Below are 21,975 nucleotides of genomic sequence, written 5' to 3'. Positions count from 1 at the left end.
CCTGCTTGCAGGAAGAGGAGAAAACGTCCAAATTGAAACTCCACCGTAGGAAACTTCTTGGACTCACACCAAGAGACATATTTCTTCCAAATACGATGGTAATGGTTAGACGTTACCCCTTTCCTAGCCTGTATCAGGGTAGGAATGACCATCTTCGGAATGCCCTTCCGAGCTAGTATCAGGCGTTCAACCTCCATGCCGTCAAACGTAGCCGCAGTAAGTCTTGATAGGCGAATGGTCCCGCAGCAGCAGGTCCTCCCGAAGAGGAAGAGGCTTCGGCTCTTCCTGTAAGAGATTCAGAAGATCCGCATACCAAGCCCACATTCCCAGTTGTCCACACAGTCTGGAGCAATAAGGATCGCTTGAACTCCTTACGAGCTTTAGAACTCTTGGAATGAGTGGGAGTGGAGGAAACACGTACACCCACGGAGACACCAGGTCGTCCACTGCCACTGCTTGTGGGTCCCTCGACCTGGAACAATAGCGCCGAAGCTTCTTGTTGAGACGAGAGGCCATCATGTCTATTTCGGGTAACCCCCAAAGGTCTGTTATTTCCTTGAACACCTCCGGATGGAGACCCCACTCCCCTGGATGAAGAATGTGTCTGCTGAGGAAGTCTGCTTCCCAGTTGTCCACTCCCGGAATAAAGATTGCCGAGAGCGCCAACGTGTGTCATTCTGCCCAGAGGATGATTTTTGTCATCTCTGACATTGCAGCTCTGCTCTTCGTTCCGCCCTGTCTGTTTATGTAAGCCACCGTCGTTACAGTGTCCGACTGCACTTTCTTAGAAGACGGGCCGCCTGAAGAAGACCGGTGTAGACGGATCTTAGTTCCAGGATGTTGATGGACAGGCCAGCTTCCAGACTTGACCACCTTCCCTGGAAGGTTTCCACTTGAGTGACTGCATCCCTTCCCCAGAGGCTCGCATCCGTGGTTAGAAGGAGCCAGGCCTGAATCCCGAACCTGCAGCCCTCCAGCAGGTGAGGTAATTGGAGCCACCAGAGGAGTGAAATCCTGGCCTTTGGCGACAGACGAATTCTCTGGTGCATGTGGAGATGAGATCCTGACCACTTCTCCAGGAGATCCAGTTGGAAGGCCCGAGCATGGAACCTCCCGTACTGGAGAGCCTGGTAAGAGGCCACCATCTTTCCCAAAAGGCGAATGCATTGATGAACCGACACCCTGGACCATTGTTTGTATCACCAACGCCTTTTCCTGCGGAAGAAACACCCTCTGCACTTCTGTGTCGAGGATCATCCCCAGAAAAGACAACCTCTGGGTTGGTTCCAGATGTGACTTTGGAAGGTTTAGAATCCAGCCGTGGACTCTGAGTAGGTGGGTTGTGAGAACAATGGACTGCAACAGCTTCTCCTTGGACGATGCCTTTATCAGCAGATCGTCTAGATATGGAAAAATGTTCACCCCTTGTTTGCGGAGGAGAACCACAATCTGCCATCACGTTGGTAAACACCCTCGGTGCTGTTGAGAGGCCGAATGGCAGGGCCTGGAACTGGAAAGGACAGTCCAGTAATGCGAAACAGAGTTAAGCCTGATGCGGCAGCCAAAATCGGAATGTGGAGGTACGCATCCTTGATATCCAGGGATACCAGGAATTCCCCCTCTTCCAGACCTGATATCACTGCCCTTAGAGACTCCATCTTGAACTTGAACTCCTTTAGAAAGGGGTTCAGTGATTTTAGGTTCAGAATGGGCCTGACCGAACCATCCGGTTTCGGTACCACGAAAAGGTTCGAATTGTAACCTGTGGTTTGCAAATGAGGAGGAACTGGCACAATGACCTGTGTCTCCACCAACTTCTGGGGACAGCTTCTTGTAGGACAGTTCTGTCCTGTCTGCCAGTAGACCTGGCAAGCCTGATTTGAAAAATCGTTGAGAAGGGAGATTTTGAAATTCCAGCCTGTATCCCTTGGACACAATATCTATCACCCAGGGATCCAGGCCAGACGATACCCAGACGTGACTGAACTGTCTGAGTCTCGCTCCCACCGGCCCCACCTCCAGGCCGTGTGATCCGCCGTCATGCAGAGGACTTTGGCGTACCTGAAGCAGGCTTTTGTTCCTGGGAACCTGCAGCAGCAGGTTTCTTGGATTTAATTCGACCTCCCCTAAAGAAGGTATTAGACTGTTTGGCCTTTCTAGGCTTGTTAGGCCGAAAGGACTGTGATGCTGATGAAGAGAAGGATTTCTTCGGAACAGGCGCAGCTGACGGAAGAAATGGAGACTTACCCACTGTAGCCGTGGATATCCACGCATCCAAAGCTTCCCCAAAAAAGAGAGCCTGACCTGTGTAGGGTAGGGACTCCACACTTCTTCTGGATTCCGCGTCGGCCGACCACTGGCGCAGCCAAAGTCCCCGAAGAGCTGAAATAGACATGGAAGAGATTCCTGCAGCCATGGAACCCAGGACTTTCATGGATTCTATCATAAAACCTGCTGAATCGTGAATGTTATGCAAAAAACATCGCCCTTATCCATCCTATCCAAATCCTCAAGTAAGGTGCCCGACCACTTTACTATAGCCTTTGCAATCCATGCACTAGCAATAGTGGGACGTAATATGGCCCCCGAAGCGGCGTACATTGATTTAAGTGTATTATCAATTTTACGATCAACCGGTTCCTTTAAGGCGGTAGATCCCGGAACAGGTAAAACCACCTATTTTGAGAGTCTGGACACAGATGCGTCAACAATCGGCGGGTTTTCCCATTTTTTTCTATCCTCTTCAGGAAAAGGAGATGTCACCTGGACCCTTTTAGGGATCTGGAATTTTTTCTCAGGGTTTTCCCATGCTTTCTCAAATATAGCGTTTAATTCCTTTGACGCAGGGAAGGTTAGCGAGGCTTTCTTATTTTCAGTGAAAAAAGCCTCCTCAACCTGCTCAGGTGTGGTATCATTAATATTCAACACATCCCTGATAGCCTCTATCATCAATTGCACCCCCTTTGCAAGAGAGGCAGACCACCGCAACACATCCCCATCCCCATCTGTGGTGTCAGAATCGGTATCAGTGTCATCTTGCATGACATGAACAAGTGCACGTTTGTGTGGGTATATAGCAGAGCATCCTGAGGTACCAGAGTCGGGCCATACTGCCACAGTTCTGTAATACCTGGGTTGCAGATTCATTACTTGCAACCCTGTCTGAAATCTGAGAAATCCAAGATTTGATAGAGGAAAACCACTCAGGTTCCCTTGCTGGAATCTGTGCTAAACCAGTGCTATCCTGATTACATGGAATGGGATGATCCTGGGAGGACATATCCTCTGCAGCATATGACACAGTGTCCCTTGACATAGCTAAAGGAGACCGCCAAACACTCCACACACACACAGGTGAGGGCAGACAGAGATTCCCCCCCAAGAATGGCAAGAGAGACAGAGATTGGAGCCAACCCACACACAGCACTTTTACCAAAAAGGGAGACACCTTGTCAGCGCTGACTGTGCACCTTAATAGGATACACAGTGGTATTGCAGCCTCCCCCCCCCCCCTTCCCTTCTACAACCCCCTAGTACTGTTTACAGATAGCTGGAGTTGCTGTGGAGGGATCTGTTTCTCCAGGACAGCGTTGTGCAGGCAGGAAAATGGCGCTGAACGCTGCTGGGTCAGCTCTGAGAAGCTCCGCCCCCAAAATGGCGCCGTCTTCCCGCTCTTCAAGTGATTATACTGGCCTGAGGATTGAGTGCTGGCTGAGATCCGGGGACCCCGGCAGGCTTCTGGACCAGTGTAGGGTGTAGCGCTGGCTCAGGGCGCCCCTCACAGCGCTGCACCATGTACCGCTGAGCCACCCTGGAGCGCAGTTAATACTGCGCTCCTACCCTATTGCCGCCATCTTCAGACTGACCCCCCGCTTGCTAGGGGGGTCGGCGTCTCACTCGCCACAGATTCTTCAGCTCTGCAAGGGGGTGGCGGCATGCTGCTGGGGCGAGCGATCCCCTGTGGCGGGGAGCGATCTGACCCCTCTCTGGAGCTCAGTATCCAGTCAGCGGAGACAGTGGCTCAGATCCCGCAGGGCGGACACTGCTCACCCCCTCAGTCCCTCGTTGCAGGGAGGCTGTTGCCAGCAGCCTTCCTGTAAAATAATAAAATCTAATAAAACTTTTTCTAGGAAAACTCTGGAGAGCTCCCCTAGCTGTGACCGGCTCCACCGGGCACATTTTCTAATCTGAGTCTGGTAGGCGGGGCATAGAGGGAGGAGCCAGCCCACACTCTCAAACTCTTAAAGTGCCAATGGTTCCTGGTGGACCAATCTATACCCCGTGGTACTAATGTGGACCCCAGCATCCTCTAGGACGTAAGAAAAATAAAAACAAATACATAAGTCGTTGGCTCACTTAATTATATGTTCTATATTTACCTATTACTATACAGTTAACAGAAAGAACATATTCATAAGTATAAATTTCAAAAAATAATAAGTGTATAATTTACTAAATATTTATTCTGATAAAGCAACAGTGAAAATATAACTAATATTTGACAAGCTCTAATCCAAGTTTGAGGTTTTTTAATTGAGATTTATGATCTCTAAAGAGCTTGTCAGCTTACGGCTCCCTGCTACGCACTCTCTCCCGTATGAATAATAAATAGTATGCATTCACTCCTAGTTTATAATGTGCGTATTTGAGTTGTTAATTTGTACTCCCTTATATAGCTAAGATATGCAGGCAATTATTTCTAAATACAACATTTGTATAACAAAATTTCGGCCCCTAAAGAATAAACAATAGTGCCCGCAAAGATGGAATACTTCAGTATTTGTTGAAGGGAAAATACAGTAGTATTTATCTGCCTCCAGCAGTTAAATACTCCTCAAAACAGCCACTACGCAATAATGTCTCTGGCACAGGTATACGGACACAGTGGCAATTTATACCTATGCCAGAAACATTATTGCATAGTGGCTGTCTTGAGGAGTATTTAACTGCTGTTGCTTTATCAGAATAAATATTTAGTAAATTATACACTTATTTTTTTATTGAAATTTATACTTATGAATATGTTCTTTCAGTTAATTGTATAGTAATAGGTAAACATAGAACATATAATTAAGTGAGCCAACAACTTATATATTTGTATTTATTTATTTTTTGATTATTATAAATAAAGGCTGGCAAACATTAAACCCATGTCAAGCCTACTAAAAAACAATTTTTATCTCAGAATAATAAAAGTTAAATTTTATTGTAATAGATCATACATCATTAAAAGAGTGCGTCACCCAGGAAGCCTTCTTGGTTGAGATCCTCTAGTGATCTTATCAAACTCTGCAAACTGAGGTTGAAAAGAGGCAAAATGCCCATCGGGTTCAACCCGTATTCTGTGTTAATCTGTTCATATTATAATGCGCCTGCTGAAGTAATGGTTTAGCACCAATTGACAGCTATGATTCTTAGCACTCCCAGATAATTTAATGTCAATATGTTAAATGCTATAGCCCTGGATACATTTTCCAGTTAGGAATTTGTCCAATCTGTTTTTAAATACATTTACAGAGTCTGCCATTACTAGCTTCTCCGTCAGGGATCTCCAAATCTTTATTGCCCTTAACGTGAAGAACCCTTTCCTATGTTGTGTAAGGAATTCTCTCCTCTAGCCTAAGCGAGTTACCACTCATCCTATACAGAGTTCTTTTAATAAACAAATCCGCTGTTAGCTCCTTGTAATGACCCTTTACGTATCTGAAGATATTAATGTCTCCTCTCAGTCGCCTCTTTTCTAGTGTTGGGAAAGAACACTAGGCCCAAACGGATGTGGTCACCTAAATTATAATGGTATTTGCTCATTTAGGTTCGTCAACCACAACAATCTTGCAATATTTAACACCTGTCTCCAACGCTTGCAAAACACTCTCTTAACATGGTTCTCCAATAATGGATGAGACAAAATGATGCTGAATTATTACCTCATCCAAAAACAGTTTCAAAGTGCTAGCACAGGGAGAATATACAAACTCCACACAGTTAAGATCATGGTGGGAATCAAACCCATGACCTCAGTGTTGTGAGGCAGTTATGCTAACCATTACACCATCCATGCTGCACATAATTCCTATTAAAAAAAAAGGTGACCCTACAAACTGTAAAAACTACAAAGGCATAAGTTTTCTAACATCCAGCAAAATATTAACATCAATTATACACTCAAGGCTACAAAAAAAACACGAGAAAGCAACTGCAGAGCACAACAAGCTGGATTTAGGTCCAGCAGAGGATGCAGTGACCATATTTTTGCTATCAGGCCAATACTCAAATCATGCCTACAATCATAGAAAGAACTTTATCTAGTTTTTGTGGACTTTAAATGCGCCTTTGACAATGTGGGCTGACGATCTGTTTGGTGTGCCCTCAAGGCAGAGAACATCCCACATAACACCCTCAAGATGCTGCAAGCTCTCTGCAACAACGGATCAAACAAACAGGCCAAATGTCCCAACCGTTCAGAATCTCAACTGGCATAAAGCAAGTTTGTATAGTATAGCCCATGCTCTTCCACAAATTGCTATGGACTGGACTATTCAAAATGAAATGGGCACCATTACTGGCAAACATACAGTTCTCTGAGGTCTGGTATACGCCAATGATTATCTTCCTAGCGGAACACACATCAGTCTCCTCCCAAGTGGAGCGGACAATTACATTACCCCATCCCAGGTACACATACACATTAGGACTAATTAAATCAGAAGCCAGTATGTTTTTAATCTATTGGAAGAAACTTAAGCAGAGGAGAAAACCAATACAAACATATGGGGGGGGGGGTGGTGAGGATTTAAATGTTACTGTACATATTTCCCCTTATATATAAAATACAGTCAGCTCTACTGGACACCAAATTTGAACACACAATCACATGTTCACTATTTTACCAACACTTACTTCTTCATCTTTTTTGCATTGTACTTCACTTGATAAGCAGCTTGGATTAACTTGTCTGGGCCTCCATCAAACTGATGGGGAATTACTCTCTGAAAGTGCTGGAATAGAAGTAAACTATTTGAAATACAGACACTCAAATAAGTATATACTGTAGATACAGTCAAATGACATACAGGTTATGGTTGTTCAGGAAAGAAAAAGCACAAACTCTGTTCATATACCAATGGTATGGGTAAAGTTCATATTTTATATCCCAAGATTGCAACCACTTAGTTAGCGAGATACAAAATGTAACATCTCTTATGCAGACTGGCTGTGCATCAACTTCCAAAGGGGTTTTACAAACCAAATTCCTTACAAATAAACGCAGCAGCAATACCTGTAACATCCCTTCCATATCCAGCTGCATTAATTCCATCTGATTCATCTGCAGAACAGCAAGCCCTGCCCGAAACACAATCTCTAAACCCTAGAGGGAGGAATAAATTCCATCAGTAACAAAATATTCTCAAATGAAATTTACACTAAATGTGTCGCCTACATACAGCGGCGGCTGAAATATTATTAAAGAAATGAGGCTATTAATATTCTGGACCTGTATTCGTCTGGCAATGACTCAGTGAAGTCACTGATTACTAGTGCATAACAAGCCAGAAAATGGTTAGAAAAAGGTAAGAAGGTAGTTATATACAGTAGGTGGATTTTGGATTAGATGGTATGTTATTGTTGAGCCACGAAAAGTGTCAGAGGATTCCAGCTACATGTCCCAGAACTATGGAATATGAGGAAACCTCACCTCCCAAAAAATCCTAAACAAGGAAGTATTCTGTCAGTTTATCCAGTGTTCAGTACCAACAGGGTGGTTACATTCAGCACTGCCATTCCACAGATTCTGCTTTACAGTCCACTTAATCAAGATGGGCCTATTTAGAAAGCACTTACCAAGTGAGCTCATATTTTACATTTGCAAAAAAGGGAAGTGGATATGGTGCCCAATTCAGACCTGATCACTGTTGTGCGTTTTTGCAGCAGTCTGCGATAAGATAGTCGCCGCCCAGAGAAAGAGAAAACCTGCCGTAGCGGTTGATCAGCGCTATGCTCCCCCTGTCAGTCGCGCATGTGCACACTGGTTATGGCATACAGCAGAGATGAGTGCGCAACTGGCAGGGGGAGCACAGTGCTGATCAACCGCTACAGAGCATTCAGGACTGAGTGGCCACGGCGGTGATGAGGCGGAAGCGCAGTGAAGAGAAAACTATGGGCAGCGATCCTATTAACGAGGAGACCACACAGGATACAATAAGCCAGATACAGCAGCGGGAGAGGTTAGTACATCCCGCCCCCTGAGTCCCGTCCCCCCGCCCCTCCCCTACCCGTGGCGCCTCCAGACCCCCCTCCTTCATCTGCTGCCCCCATCCCACCCTGTCCCTCCCCCACGGACAGCTCCTCCAGACCCCCTCCTTCATCCGCGGCCCCCCACACCCGCCCCTCCCTACCAGCAGCATCTATATACCCCCTACCCCATCTGCAAAGCACCTGCCTGCCCCTTCCACCCAAAACCCCTCTGGAAACACTAACCCATCTGCGCCCCCACTGCACCCGCCCCTCCCCTACCCACGGTGGCTCAATACTTCCCCCACCTGCGGCACCCGCCCCTCCCCCACTGCACCCCTGTAATCACCCCTTCCCCACTGCACCCCTGTAACTACCCCCATCCGCGTCTCCCACGCACACCCGCAACTCCCCCAACCACAGCACCTACAAGGTGATTAATTGTGCCCTGCGTGCAATGTTCACGCCGTCGCAAGTGGCTACGGACCCTTAACCATTCCACACCCTTTGTCCGTGCAATATTTAACCACTCACAAAATTATGATTGGAGGTAACACTCCATACAATAAGGGGCGTGCAAGAGTTAAAGGAGCGTAGCCCCATGCGACAGTGTGAAGAGCGCCCGTAGGGTCCGATGAATCACCTAGTATGATATATTACTACAATGAATGACAAATTATAAATCACCAGCATTATTATAGTCAATGCTTTTTGCCTCCACCTCACATCAGGCAGCTATTAGTGTCCCTTTCATTAAACCAGTAGTCAATCATCACTACAGGGCATGGAGGTAATTCCAAGTTGATCGCAGCAGGAAATTTTTTAGCAGTTGGGTAAAACCATGTGCACTGCAGGGGGGGCAGATATAACATGTGTAGAGAGAGATAGATTTGGGTGGGTTATTTTGTTTCTGTGCAGGGTAAATACTGGCTGCTTTATGTTTACACTGCAATTTAGATTGCAGATTGAACTCACCACACCCAAATCTAACTCTCTCTGCACATGTTATATCTGCCCCCCCTGCAGTGCACATGGTTTTGCCCAACTGCTAACAAAGTTCCTGCTGCAATCAACTTGGAATTACCCCCCATGTCCGAGTGAATGCAAAGTCAGATTCCTAGGTGTGCAACGCAATCATCTAAAGAGGTTTCAAAATTAGATTGAAATACAAGCCAGCTGACCAGTTTAAATTGCAGTTTCTCACCTCAGACATAAATATATCAAATATTCTCGTGGCAGCCGGTAATGGGAAACTTGTAAGGAAAATAGTCAGGAACCAGGATGACGCATACATGGAGGTGTGAAAACTCTGGGCTTGAAAGTGCACAAAGAGTTCTGGCAGCTGCTCCTGTAAAGGGTGGCACAATATTGGAGATTTATCAGTACAAGATAGAAGGCACACAGAACACACATACATGTAACTATGCACAGGTAGTAATAATAAATTGTCATTAGGGAAGACAAAGGGGGGAATTCAATTGTTTGAAAAGTCGGTTGGGTGTCCGTTTTTTCCTACCAATTGAATACCATCAAAGTGTCACATGGTATAAAAATTTGCAGTGTAGAGTAATGCAAGACACCATGTCATTTGGTTGGCAATTACAGATAGAAGACAGACTGGCTATAGTGCCTTTCAAAAGGATTACTGGTAGTATCTGAGGGGGGCATGAAGGGCCCTCCAGGGAATGCAGTGGTAGCTTGCAAAGCTAAGGGGGTGTGGTCAGCCACCCGCAGAAGGAGTTGGCTAACCATTAAAAAGGACATGTAAACAACATGGTACCTTGATATAGTAGGGAACAGGAGTGTGTCAGGACCACCCACTTTCATTGGTAAGAGAGCTAATCTTGGTGTAGTTTCAATAGAAACAAAGCAAGCACCCAAGTTCATCCGTGATCCTGCTCCATCCCTGGAGGAGGGAGTGGGTCCCTCAGGCAGTGAGACCCGCCAGAGATTTGCCCTGTACACCTATGAGTCAGCCTAACACTGATTACTGGCCCGGAAGTCTGCTGTGTGATCATCCCCCCAACATGCCTACAGCCTTCAGTCCTAATATATACCTACACGCTTTTGAAGCTTATCTGAATATTAGTAGCAGTTCTATTTATAGAGACCAAGTTGAAATAATGGTTTAATGTATTCGCCTATAAAAGTTCTTCACATCTAAAACTTGTACGCTAATCCACCCTACTGTAAACACTGGATATTAGAAGACATGCTGTTACATGGTCAGAAACACTTGGTGATTGAATACACAGATAATTTACATTAGCAGAACTTTATTGCATTTATACACACTTGTGTCATAACAGGAATGGATTGTCTGCTGCAGTTTCATAGAACTAAGGTTAGGTACCCACTACAGCTGTGTGTGCGAGATAGATAGATAGATAGATAGATAGATAGATAGATAGATAGATAGATAGATAGATAGATAGATAGAGTTCACGCTAGGCTGTTTTAGCAGGGTGCCGTGCCCTGCCCGATTTTGTAAGGGCAAAATCCACCCCCTGCCCTTTCTGTTGTGCCCTGCTAAAACAGCCAGCTGCTTCCTGCCCTCCCAGCGTGTAAAGACGCTGTGCGCATGCGCACGGTATCCATTCACGCTAAGGGAGAGCGCTTGGGGGCAGCCCAGCACCTCTGTGCTGGGAAAGCCCCCAACAGTGACACCACCGGCCTCCCACGCCCCCTGTAGTAACGTCTGTGGGGCCGCACCGCCCACTTACATGATGTTAAACAGCCAAGCGCCCCTAGTTGCATGGCCATGCCCCATTTCTGCGCGCGTTCACATATTCCCACGCAGTCCGTCGCCCTGCCCTCTAAGATTTCTAGAGGGAACACTAAGGTAGATAGATTCCTTATAAAGTTAGCAAAACCGCATGTCTAATGTAGAAAGGCTATACATTTACTTGTAGCTGGCTTTTTTTCTTTTCTTTAATAGCACTGGAAGGTCAGATGCACCAGATCGCTAGTAAAACATAAGACACTGGAACCAATGGTTTCTAATGGCATATTCATTTGGTATCTGGTCTCTAGGTCGACAAGTGTTAGGTCGACAGTGTCTAGGGTGACCACTATTGTTCGACAGCAACAAGGTTGACAGGGTTTCTAGGTAGACATACTAGGTCGACAAGTCAAGAGGTCGACATTTTTAACTTTTTTCTTCTTTTTTTACTTTTTCAAACTTTACGATCCATGTGGACTACGACTGGGAACGGTAGCCCAAAGCATGGCGAGCAAGCGAGCCATGTGAGGGGACACGGTGCACTAATTGGGACTACCGGTCACTGTACAGCGAAAAAGATACCAAAAGATTTAAAAACTCAAGTCGACCGCTTGACCTGTCTACCTAGAGACCCTGTCGACCTAGTTGCTGTCGACCAATAATGGCCGACCTAGACACGGTCAACCTTCAATAGCACACCCTACTCATTTACATGTGTAAATGAAGTGAAATACATGCAAATGGATCTGAAATGGCATTAAGCACATTTTTTAAGAAAAATTCAGGGACTCACCAAAAAAAAAGAAAAGAAAAAAGAAAGACAATATTCTCATAAGTGATAACTATGAATAACTAATGTAAATAAAAACTAAAAGTAGACCGTAACAGACTGGAGAGGTGCACAGAGCTAGATTTAACGCCTCCATATACAAATACCACTGGAGAGGCCACTTACCTGGATCATGCATTCAAACTGATACATACACAGGCCCAGCTCAGCCATGCTGGGTTTAAAAAGTTCTCGCAGACGATAGTCTTGCATTAATTTAACAAATACACAAAAAGCTTCTTCTTCTGGCATCTAGAAGAGACATCAGACCAATGACATGTTAAAACACAAAAAACGGCTACTCACTCTGAAAGAGAATCAATCCAATGTTTATAAGTTTAATCGGTCCAATCTTTCTGGTTGGGGTGAAAATCTGGTTATGTATGAAAGCAAATGACAGTTGACCAGCTGCTCCCAAGCACTACCCCCCCTCCCCCCCCCCAACCAACACCACCCAAAAAAAAAATTATGAAAATTCGTACAAATAAGATTTTACTTACCGGTAAATCTATTTCTAGTAGTCCGTAGTGGATGCTGGGGACTCCGTAAGGACCATGGGGAATAGACGGGCTCCGCAGGAGACCGTGCACTTTAAGAAAGAATTTGGATTCTGGTGTGTTCTGGCTCTTCCCTCTATGTCCCTCCTCCAGACCTCAGTTAGAGAAACTGTGCCCGGAAGAGCTGACAGTACAAGGAAAGGATTTTGGAATCCAGGGCAAGACTCATACCAGTCACACCAATCACACCGTATCACTCGTGATAAATTTACCCAGTTAACAGTATGAACCACAACGGAGCATCAGATCAACCCTGATGCAACCAAACATAACCCTTATTTAAGCAATAACTATATACAAGTATTGCAGAAAAAGTCCGCACTTGGGACGGGCGCCCAGCATCCACTACGGACTACGAGAAATAGATTTACCGGTAAGTAAAATCTTATTTTCTCTGACGTCCTAGTGGATGCTGGGGACTCCGTAAGGACCATGGGGATTATACCAAAGCTCCCAAATGGGCGGGAGAGTGCGGATGACTCTGCAGCACCGAATGAGCAAACACAAGGTCCTCCTCAGCCAGGTATCAAACTTGTAGAACTTTGCAAAAGTGTTTGAACCTGACCAAGTAGCTGCTCGGCAAAGCTGTAATGCCGAGACCCCTCGGGCAGCCGCCCAAGAAGAGCCCACCTTCCTTGTGGAGTGGGCTTTTACTGATTTTGGAAGCGGCAATCCAGCCGCAGAATGAGCCTGCTGAATCGTGTTACAGATCCAGCGAGCAATAGTTTGCTTTGAAGCAGGAGCACCCAGCTTGTTGGGTGCATACAGGATAAACAGCGACTCAGTTTTCCTGACTCTAGCCGTTCTGGCTACATAAACCTTCAAAGCCCTGACCACATCTAGTAACTCGGTATCCTACAAGTCACGAGTAGCCACAGGCACCACAATAGGTTGGTTCATATGAAAAGATGACACCACTTTTGGCAGAAATTGTGGACGGGTCCGCAATTCTGCCCTGTCCATATGGAAAACCAGGTAGGGGCTTTTATGTGATAAAGCCGCTAATTCTGACACACGCCTAGCCGAAGCCAAGGCTAATAGCATGACCACTTTCCACGTGAGATATTTTAACTCCCCCGTTTTGAGTGGCTCAAACCAGTGTGACTTCAGGAAACTCAATACCACGTTAAGATCCCAAGGTGCCACTGGAGGCACAAAAGGGGGCTGAATATGCAGGACTCCCTTTACAAACGTCTGAACTTCAGGAAGAGAAGCCAGTTCTTTTTGAAAGAAAATGGATAGGGCCGAGATCTGGACCTTAATGGAACCCAATTTCAGGCCCAAAGTCACTCCCGACTGTAGGAAGTGAAGGAAACGGCCCAGCTGGAATTCCTCCGTAGGGGCATTCCTGGCCTCACACCAAGCAACATATTTTCGCCATATACGGTGATAATGTTTAGCCGTCTCGTCCTTCCTAGCCTTTATCAGCGTAGGAATAACCTCATCCGGAATGCCTTTTTCTGCTAGGATATGGCGTTCAACCGCCATGCTGTCAAACGCAGCAGCGGTAAGTCTTGGAAGAGACAGGGCCCCTGTTGCAACAAGTCCTGCCTTACAGGCAGAGGCCATGGGTCCTCTGTGAGCATTTCTTGAAGATCTGGATACCAAGTCCTTCTTGGCCAATCCGGAACAATGAGTATTGTTCTCACTCCTCTTTTTCTTATGATTCTCAGCACCTTGGCTATGAGAGGAAGAGTAGGAAATACATAAACCGACTGGAACACCCACTGTGTCGCTAGTGTGTCTACAGCTATCGCCTGAGGGTCTCTTGACCTGGCGCAATACCTCTGTAGCTTTTTGTTGAGGCGGGATGCCATCATGTCCACCTGTGGCAGTTCCCACCGACATGCAATCTGTGCGAAGACTTCTTGATGAAGTCCCCACTCTCCCGGGTGGATGTCGTGTCTGCTGAGGAAGTCTGCCTCCCAGTTGTCCACTCCCGGAAAGAACACTGCTGACAGTGCTCTTACGTGATTCTCCGCTCAGCGAAGAATTCTGGTGGCTTCCGCCATCGCCACCCTGCTCCTTGTGCCGCCTTGGCGGTTTACATGAGCCACTGCGGTGATGTTGTCTGACTGAATCAGAACCGGTTGGTCGCGAAGCAGGGTCTCCGCTTGACGTAGGGCGTTGTATATGGCCCTTAGTTCCAGGATACTGATGTGAAGGCAAGTCTCCTGACTTGACCACAGACCTTGGAAATTTCTTCCCTGTGTGACTGCCCCCCACCCTCGGAGGCTTGCATCCGTGGTCACCAGGACCCAGTCCTGAATGCCGAATCTGCGGCCCTCGAGAAGGTGAGCACTCTGCAGCCACCACATGAGAGACACCCTGGCCCTGGGGGATAGCGTGATCAGCCGATGCATCTGTAGATGTAATCCGGACCACTTGTCCAATAGATCCCATTGAAAGGTCCTCGCATGGAACCTGCCGAAGGGAATGGCCTCATATGATGCCACCATCTTTCCCAGGACTCGCGTGCAGTGATGCACCGACACCTGTTTTGGTTTTAATAGGTCTCTGACCAGTGTCATGAGCTCCTGAGCCTTCTCCATCGGGAGATAAACCCTCTTCTGGTCTGTGTCCAGAATCATGCCCAGGAAAGGCAGACGAGTCGTAGGAATCAACTGCGACTTTGGAATATTTAGAATCCAGCGTGCTGTTGTAACACTTCCCGAGAGCGTGCTACGCTGATCAGCAACTGCTCTCTGGACCTCGCCTTTATGAGGAGATCGTCCAAATATGGGATAATTGTGACTCCTTGCTTTCGCAGGAGCACCATCATCTCCGCCATTACCTTGGTAAATATTCTCTGTGCCGTGGAGAGACCAAACGGCAACATCTGGAATTGGTAATGACAATCCTGTACCACAAATCTGAGGTACGCCCGATGAGGTGGATAAATGGGGACATGAAGGTATGCATCCTTTATGTCCAGAGACACCATAAAATCCCCCCCTTCTAGGCTTGCGATGACCGCTCTGAGCGATTCCATCTTGAACTTGAACCTTTTCAGGTATATGTTCAGGGATTTTAAATTCAATATGGGTCTGACCGAACCATCCGGTTTCGGTACCACAAACATGGTCGAATAGTAACCACTTCCCTGTTGAAGGAGGGGAACTTTTACCACCACCTGCTGAAGATAAAAATTGTGAATTGCAGCTAACACTATTTCCCTCTCTAAGGGGGAAGCTGGCAGGGCCGATTTGAGGTAACAGTGAGGGGGCATCTCTTCGAATTCCAGCTTGTATCCCTGAGACACAATCTCTATAGCCCAGGGATCCACCTGGGAGTGAACCCACTTGTGGCTGAAATTTCGGAGACGCGCCCCCACCGGGCCTAGCTCCGCCTGTGGAGCCCCAGCGCTATGCGGTGGATTTAGTGGAAGCCGGGGAGGACTACTGTTCCTGGGAACTAGCTGTATTTGTGCAGCTTCTTTCCTCTACCCCTGCCCCTGGCAAGAAAGGACGCACCTCGGACTTTCTTGCCTTTTTGTGATCGAAAGGACTGCATTTGGTAATACGGTGCTCTCTTAGGTTGTGAGGGAACATATGGCAAAAAATTTGACTTTCCAGCCGTAGCTGTGGAGACCAGGTCCGAGAGACCGTCTCCAAATAATTCTTCACCCTTGTAAGGTAAAACCTCCATGTGCCTTTTTGAGTCGGCATCACCTGTCCATTGCCGAGTCCACAGGACCCTTCTGGCAGAAATCGACATTGCATTTATTCTAGAGCCCAGTAGGCTGTCTCTTTGAGCATCTCTCATATATAGGACAGCGTCTTTTATATGCCCCAGGGTTAATAATATAGAATCCTTGTCCAAGGTATCAAGTTCCTCAGATAAGGTATCTGTCCATGCTGCTACAGCACTACACATCCAGGCCGACGCAATTGCCGGCCTTAGTAAGGTACCTGAATGTGTATAAATGGACTTCAGGATACCCTCCTGCTTTCTATCCGCAGCATCTTCTAGGGTGGCCGTATCCTGTGATGGCAGGGCTCCCCTCTTGGATAAGCGTGTTAAAGCTTTGTCTACCCTAGGGGAGGATTCCCAGCGTAACCTGTCCGTTGGCGGGAAAGGATACGCCATAAGCATCCGTTTGGAAATCTGCAGTTTTCTATCTGGAGATTCCCAAGCCTTTTCACATAACTTATTTAACTCATGTGAAGGGGGAAAGGTCACCTCCTGCCTTTTTTCCCCATACATATAAACCCTCTTGTCAGGGACTGGGGTTTCCTCTGTGATGTGCAACACATCCTTCATTGCTATAATCATGTAACGGATGGCTTTAGCCATTTTAGGCTGTAACTTTGCATCATCGCCATCGACACTGGAGTCAGAATCCGTGTCGATATCTGTATCAACAATTTGGGATAGTGGGCGCTTCTGAGACCCTGACGGCCTCTGCGACATAGGATCAGGCGTGGGCTGAGACCCCGGCTGTCCCATGGCTTCAGCTTTATCCAACCTTTTATGCAAGGAAGTAACATTATCATTTAAAACCTTCCACATATCCATCCAATCGGGTGTCGGCGGCGACCCCACATTCATTTGCTCCCGCTCTGTTTCCACATAGCCTTCCTCGTCAAACATGCCGACACAAGCGTACCGACACACCACACACACAGGGGATGCTCTATTTGAAGACAGTTCCCCCACAAGGCCTTTTGGAGAGACAGAGAGACAGTATGCCAGCACACACCACAGCGCTATATGTCCCAGGAATCACACAGTAACTTAGTGTTAACCCAGTAGCTGCTGTATATACTGTTTTTGCGCCAAATATATGTGCCCCCCTCTCTATTTACCCTCTTCTACCGTGATTCTGCAGGGGAGAGCCTGGGGAGCTTCCTCTCAGCGGAGCTGTGGAGAGAAAATGGCGCTGGTGAGTGCTGAGGAAGAAGCCCCGCCCCCTCAGCGGCGGGCTTCTGTCCCGCGTTTCTGTGTAAAAATATGGCGGGGACCCATGCATATATACAGTGCCCAACTGTATATATGCCCACTTTTGCCAAGAGGTCTCTAATTGCTGCCCAGGGCGCCCCCCCCTGCGCCCTGCACCCTACAGTGACCGGAGTATGTGGGTTTAGTGTGGGAGCAATGGCGCACAGCTGCAGTGCTGTGCGCTACCTCATATGAAGACTGGAGTCTTCTGCCGCCGATTTCGAGGTCTTCTTGCTTCTGTCGCCGGCTTCTGTCTTCCGGCTCTGCGAGGGGGACGGCGGCGCGGCTCCGGGATCGGACGACCAAGGGTGCGATCCTGTGTACGATCCCTCTGGAGCTAATGGTGTCCAGTAGCCTAAGAAGCAGGACCTATCTTCAGTGAGTAGGGCTGCTTCTCTCCCCTCAGTCCCACGTAGCAGAGAGTCTGTTGCCAGCAGATCTCCCTGAAAATAAAAAACCTAACAAAATACTTTTATTCAGCAAGCTCAGGAGAGCTCACTAAGTAGCACCCAGCTCGTCCGGGCACAGATTCAAACTGGAGGAGGAACATAGAGGGAGGAGCCAGAACACATCAGAATCCAAATTCTTTCTTAAAGTGCCCTGTCTCCTGCGGAGCCCGTCTATTCCCCATGGTCCTTACGGAGTCCCCAGCATCCACTAGGACGTTACAGAAAATTGGTTAAATCCATTTGATTTTACCATTTTATCTGAACCACCACTGTTTCCCGTTTTCCGGCTATTAGGAGTACATGGTTGACTAGCATTTGCTCCCATAACAGTTTCCTGCATGATCCATAAAAGGTAAAAACAATGATCTGCATTGACCAGACATCCCACGCAGGATTGGCTAAACTTAACCGGTCCCTCTCGGGAGGCGGCTGATCCACAGTCCGCATCTAATGGGATTCGATATAGGCCACATCAATGGCTACGCCTACGTACAGATGTGCCCTCATACATTATTGCAGTAGTCATGCCAAACAGCCCTTCTCGGCTGGCCAGGTCCCGTGAGACACTGCTAGCCATAGGAAGTTTTTTTGTGCGTCTTTTTACTTGAAAATGCATCTCCTCAGCAATGGTGCCTCACTCATGCCAAGCGTCCCGCGATACACGGCTACATCTGTAGATGCAGGAGGACACATCTTAATTAAAGAACCAATAGACACTTTTTTTCTGCAAGTAACCCAACATCTCAGTCACACTTAGGGTTATATTTACTGAAGTACCCATAGCAACCAACCAAATTCCACTTATCCAGCCTAGAAAAGAATACAGATGTATCCTCCTACACCTAGCCTCAATACATCATGAAACGTGAAAAGCCTGGTGTGAGTGAGTAGACAGTTCCCGGGAAGCTCTGCTAACGACGGGCGTCTTTCTTTTTTCCCCTTCCAGAAAAATGTGTCTTCTTTGCATCGCTATGTGATTAGGATGCACAAGCAGCTTACGCTGATGAAATGATATGTGGCATGTCTATATTCTGTGTGCATGACTGCGGCTGTATCTGCATAAAAAATATACAACCTACAGTGTTTTCCCAGGAAACCCCTTAAAGTAGCATTTCATAGGCAGATATAGTCGTTCAGACAAGTTGGTCAAATCAAATGGATTATGGAATGGACTAATTTGGCGGAACTTTTTTTTTCCCATTTGTCATCAATATGGAGAAAATGGGCAATTGCCATTTGAACTCATACAATACCAGATTTCTGTTCCAGCCAGCTGAATAGTAGGCTATTTGTAAAGAAACTTTAGGTATGTGGCCAGTTTATCAGCTCCCCAGTTGTTTCAAGCATATAACTTCATAATCCACAGCCTTCTTGCTTATTATACAGGGTGTTCAAAAAAACCTGAAACTTGTATGTGTATTTTATCTTATGTGTTACAGTGCCAGATCAAGGTCCACATGGGCCTGCAGCTGAAATTTCCAAAGGTTCTATTATGTGTGGCCGCTGGGGGCATGACCAGTGGTGTGGGGGTGTGGTCTGCGTCATGTGTTGTGGAAAGTGCTTTCCTTCAATCACATTCAAATTGCCCTCTGTGCATCCTTTAACCCATCTCTCCTCAAATCATTATCAATCCCTCTTCCCAGTAGCTATTAGCATATTCATCCACCCTATCAGCTCCTATAAGGCTCCCCTCACACAGCAGCACTCGTTTCTACACACACTGCAGAAAACCTTACTACACACCACAGCACCCGCTAACTACCCCCACCTAGCACTCATTAGCCATTCATTGATCAATTTCAACATCCCAGTGCCCACTACCACAATCACCTCCCCACATCACCACACACTCCTACAACCACACATAAACCATACACACACACACACACACACACACACACACACACACACACACACACACACACGGTACACATTCATACAGTATACACAGTACACAGACATAGCATACATACAGTACCCACATATACAGTAAACACACAATAATCAATGCTACTAATCAAGAAGCCATTAAACTTACCGGGATTCATGCAGAAGCAGCTCCCCATGTAGTCTGGGGGCGGAGATTAGGACTGTGAGTGACAGGGTCAGGACCCGGAGGAGAGTTTGGAGAGGAGGGGCAGCCACCACACTGCCTGCACGGATATCAGGTGAGTGCGCTCACTTTTGTGGCAGAGGAGGATGTGGGGCATGGGAGAGAGGACCACCGCTGGCAGTCTGACAGGAAAGAGTTTTTTCCTGTTAACATAGTCACTCCTGTGAGATTATTTTCAATGTGGGGCCTGGAGCTGCAGCTCCATCCGCCCCATTGTTAATCCGGCCCTGGTTACAGTAGATGCTGAGAGACAGCCGATATGTCCACAGTACGCTAATGCGCATGGTGTGTGGTACATTATTTCTGAAGTTACGGGACAGAACGGAATGGCGTGCCTTCCCTGGAATCTTTAACAACTGGGTTCCAGGACAATTTCCAGAGACCTGCACCAGCAAATAAAACTATCTTGTCTTGGGTGGAAATGTTCCAGCAAACAGGGTCTGTGACGAATCATAATTACAGCAGACCTCGCAACACCACAATCAATGTGTGAGGATGTAAAAAAACAAAAAACAAAAAAAACTTACCTTTTTTTTTATTTTTAAACACTCTGCATAATTTATATTGTTATATGGTTACATACTGTAACTGTGGCCCAAAGCAATTAAACTGTGCAATCAGACAAAATTTAACGAGTTAACGCACGTCAGCTTGCACCTCAGGAGGCTGCCAGCTGATCTGTGTCTCCCGGCTTCATGCACGCCCAAATGGAGCAACACTTGAAATGCTTTGTTGGGCATCATCTAGTGGCGTCCGGTGAGACAAAATTGAATTGACCCCAGTGTGTCTGCAAAACATGGAGGAAACAGGACAGCATATATGTAGACAGCAGCTCTTTAGAAGGCAACTGGCCAAAAGTATATATACCTTGTTACTATGGGATACTGCAAATTCTCTATTTGCACAGTGTTACCTTTAAATATTCGCCTTGGGGAAAGCTTAAATCCTTCCCAGACAGAAGATTATTGCTTTTATACACTGACATCATGTAATTACAACAAAGAGCTGAAAACAGTAATTTTGTGAGGCTTGTACACCAATTATTTTTGTTTGTTTGCTTACATTCCCAGTAAGATAAGAACGCAGTCTGAAACACCCACAATCACAGCTAAACTAAAACCACCTACAGTAACTCCATATTGACATAGCAAATAAATATCTTGGCATGGCTCCCTACTCTATGCCCTTTAACTGCTCAGTAACTAATAATTAGCAGTATGGTGCCCTCTGAGCTGGAAATTTAAATATAAAACTGTAATAAGGTCAAGTTTACACGCACACAAGCCACTCATTAACTTTCCAACATAAAGTGATTTGGGTCCGATTCAAATTCTACATAAATGTGCCCATCGAACATCCAGCAAAGTTTGCCTGCGCATATATTTACTTATTATGGTAGGCATAACGTTGCAAGTTTTCCTGCACCCCTCTGCAAGGAAAAGCTTCCAATGCTGATGGGCACTATGTGCCTTTCTTTTATGGCCCATCTTCCAGAACTGAAATGGCCCCTTAATGATTAACCCTTTCATGCATGGATTATGATAACCTATGCACATTATTATTTTTTTTAAATTAGTCTCCAGGGCTTATAAAAACACAAAAGTTATACACATGTCCACTTGAGTGGACATCATGCATCTGCAACATAAAACATTGCCCTATTCTCATGGAACAGTAAAAGTTTCACTTTTTCAAAAAAAGGTAAAACGAGAAAAACAAAGAGGTATATGCAATTGCGGTCGAATTCCAGCTGGAATTCGACCGTTTTTTAATTCCACAAAATTCGACAGTCAGACACCCTCCCGCTGGGACCCGAATTCGACATATTCAATAAAAAACGGATTTGACAGTCCCGCTGTCGAAAAACGGACCGATTGACGGATAGTGTGCATCCTGGATTCGACTTCATGGACAACACAGAAGTGTGTAAAAAATCATGAAAAAAATGCGTGGGGTCCCCCCTCCTAAGCATAACTAGCCTCGGGCTCTTTTAGCCGGTCCTGGTTGTAAAAATACGGGGGGGGGGGGGGGGGAATGACAGGGGATCCCCCGTATTTTCACAACCAGCACCGGGCTCTGCGTCCGGTCCTGGTGCCAAAAATACGGGGGACAAAAAAACGTAGGGGTCCCCC

At 46.5% G+C, this 21,975-nt stretch overlaps 1 protein-coding gene across 5 annotated transcripts in view; it reads right to left on the bottom strand.

Annotated features, from left to right (window-relative positions):
• Positions 1-21,975, bottom strand: part of EVI5 (ecotropic viral integration site 5) — a 452,905-nt gene that overhangs the window by 233,245 nt on the left and 197,685 nt on the right. For all 5 annotated transcript variants that reach the window (XM_063939881.1, XM_063939882.1, XM_063939884.1 and 2 more), the window contains 4 exons: positions 11,910-12,035; positions 9,437-9,580; positions 7,280-7,369; positions 6,901-6,998 (listed from right to left, as the gene is read on the bottom strand). In XM_063939881.1, the coding sequence (XP_063795951.1) occupies positions 6,901-6,998; positions 7,280-7,369; positions 9,437-9,580; positions 11,910-12,035 (458 nt within the window). The remainder of the gene's footprint in view (positions 1-6,900; positions 6,999-7,279; positions 7,370-9,436; positions 9,581-11,909; positions 12,036-21,975) is intronic.

Source organism: Pseudophryne corroboree, chromosome 9, assembly GCF_028390025.1.
Source record: "Pseudophryne corroboree isolate aPseCor3 chromosome 9, aPseCor3.hap2, whole genome shotgun sequence".
NCBI classification, from domain to species: domain Eukaryota; kingdom Metazoa; phylum Chordata; class Amphibia; order Anura; family Myobatrachidae; genus Pseudophryne; species Pseudophryne corroboree.
The sequence above is the reverse complement of the archived record's forward strand: the minus strand, read 5'-3'. Positions and strand labels throughout refer to the sequence as shown.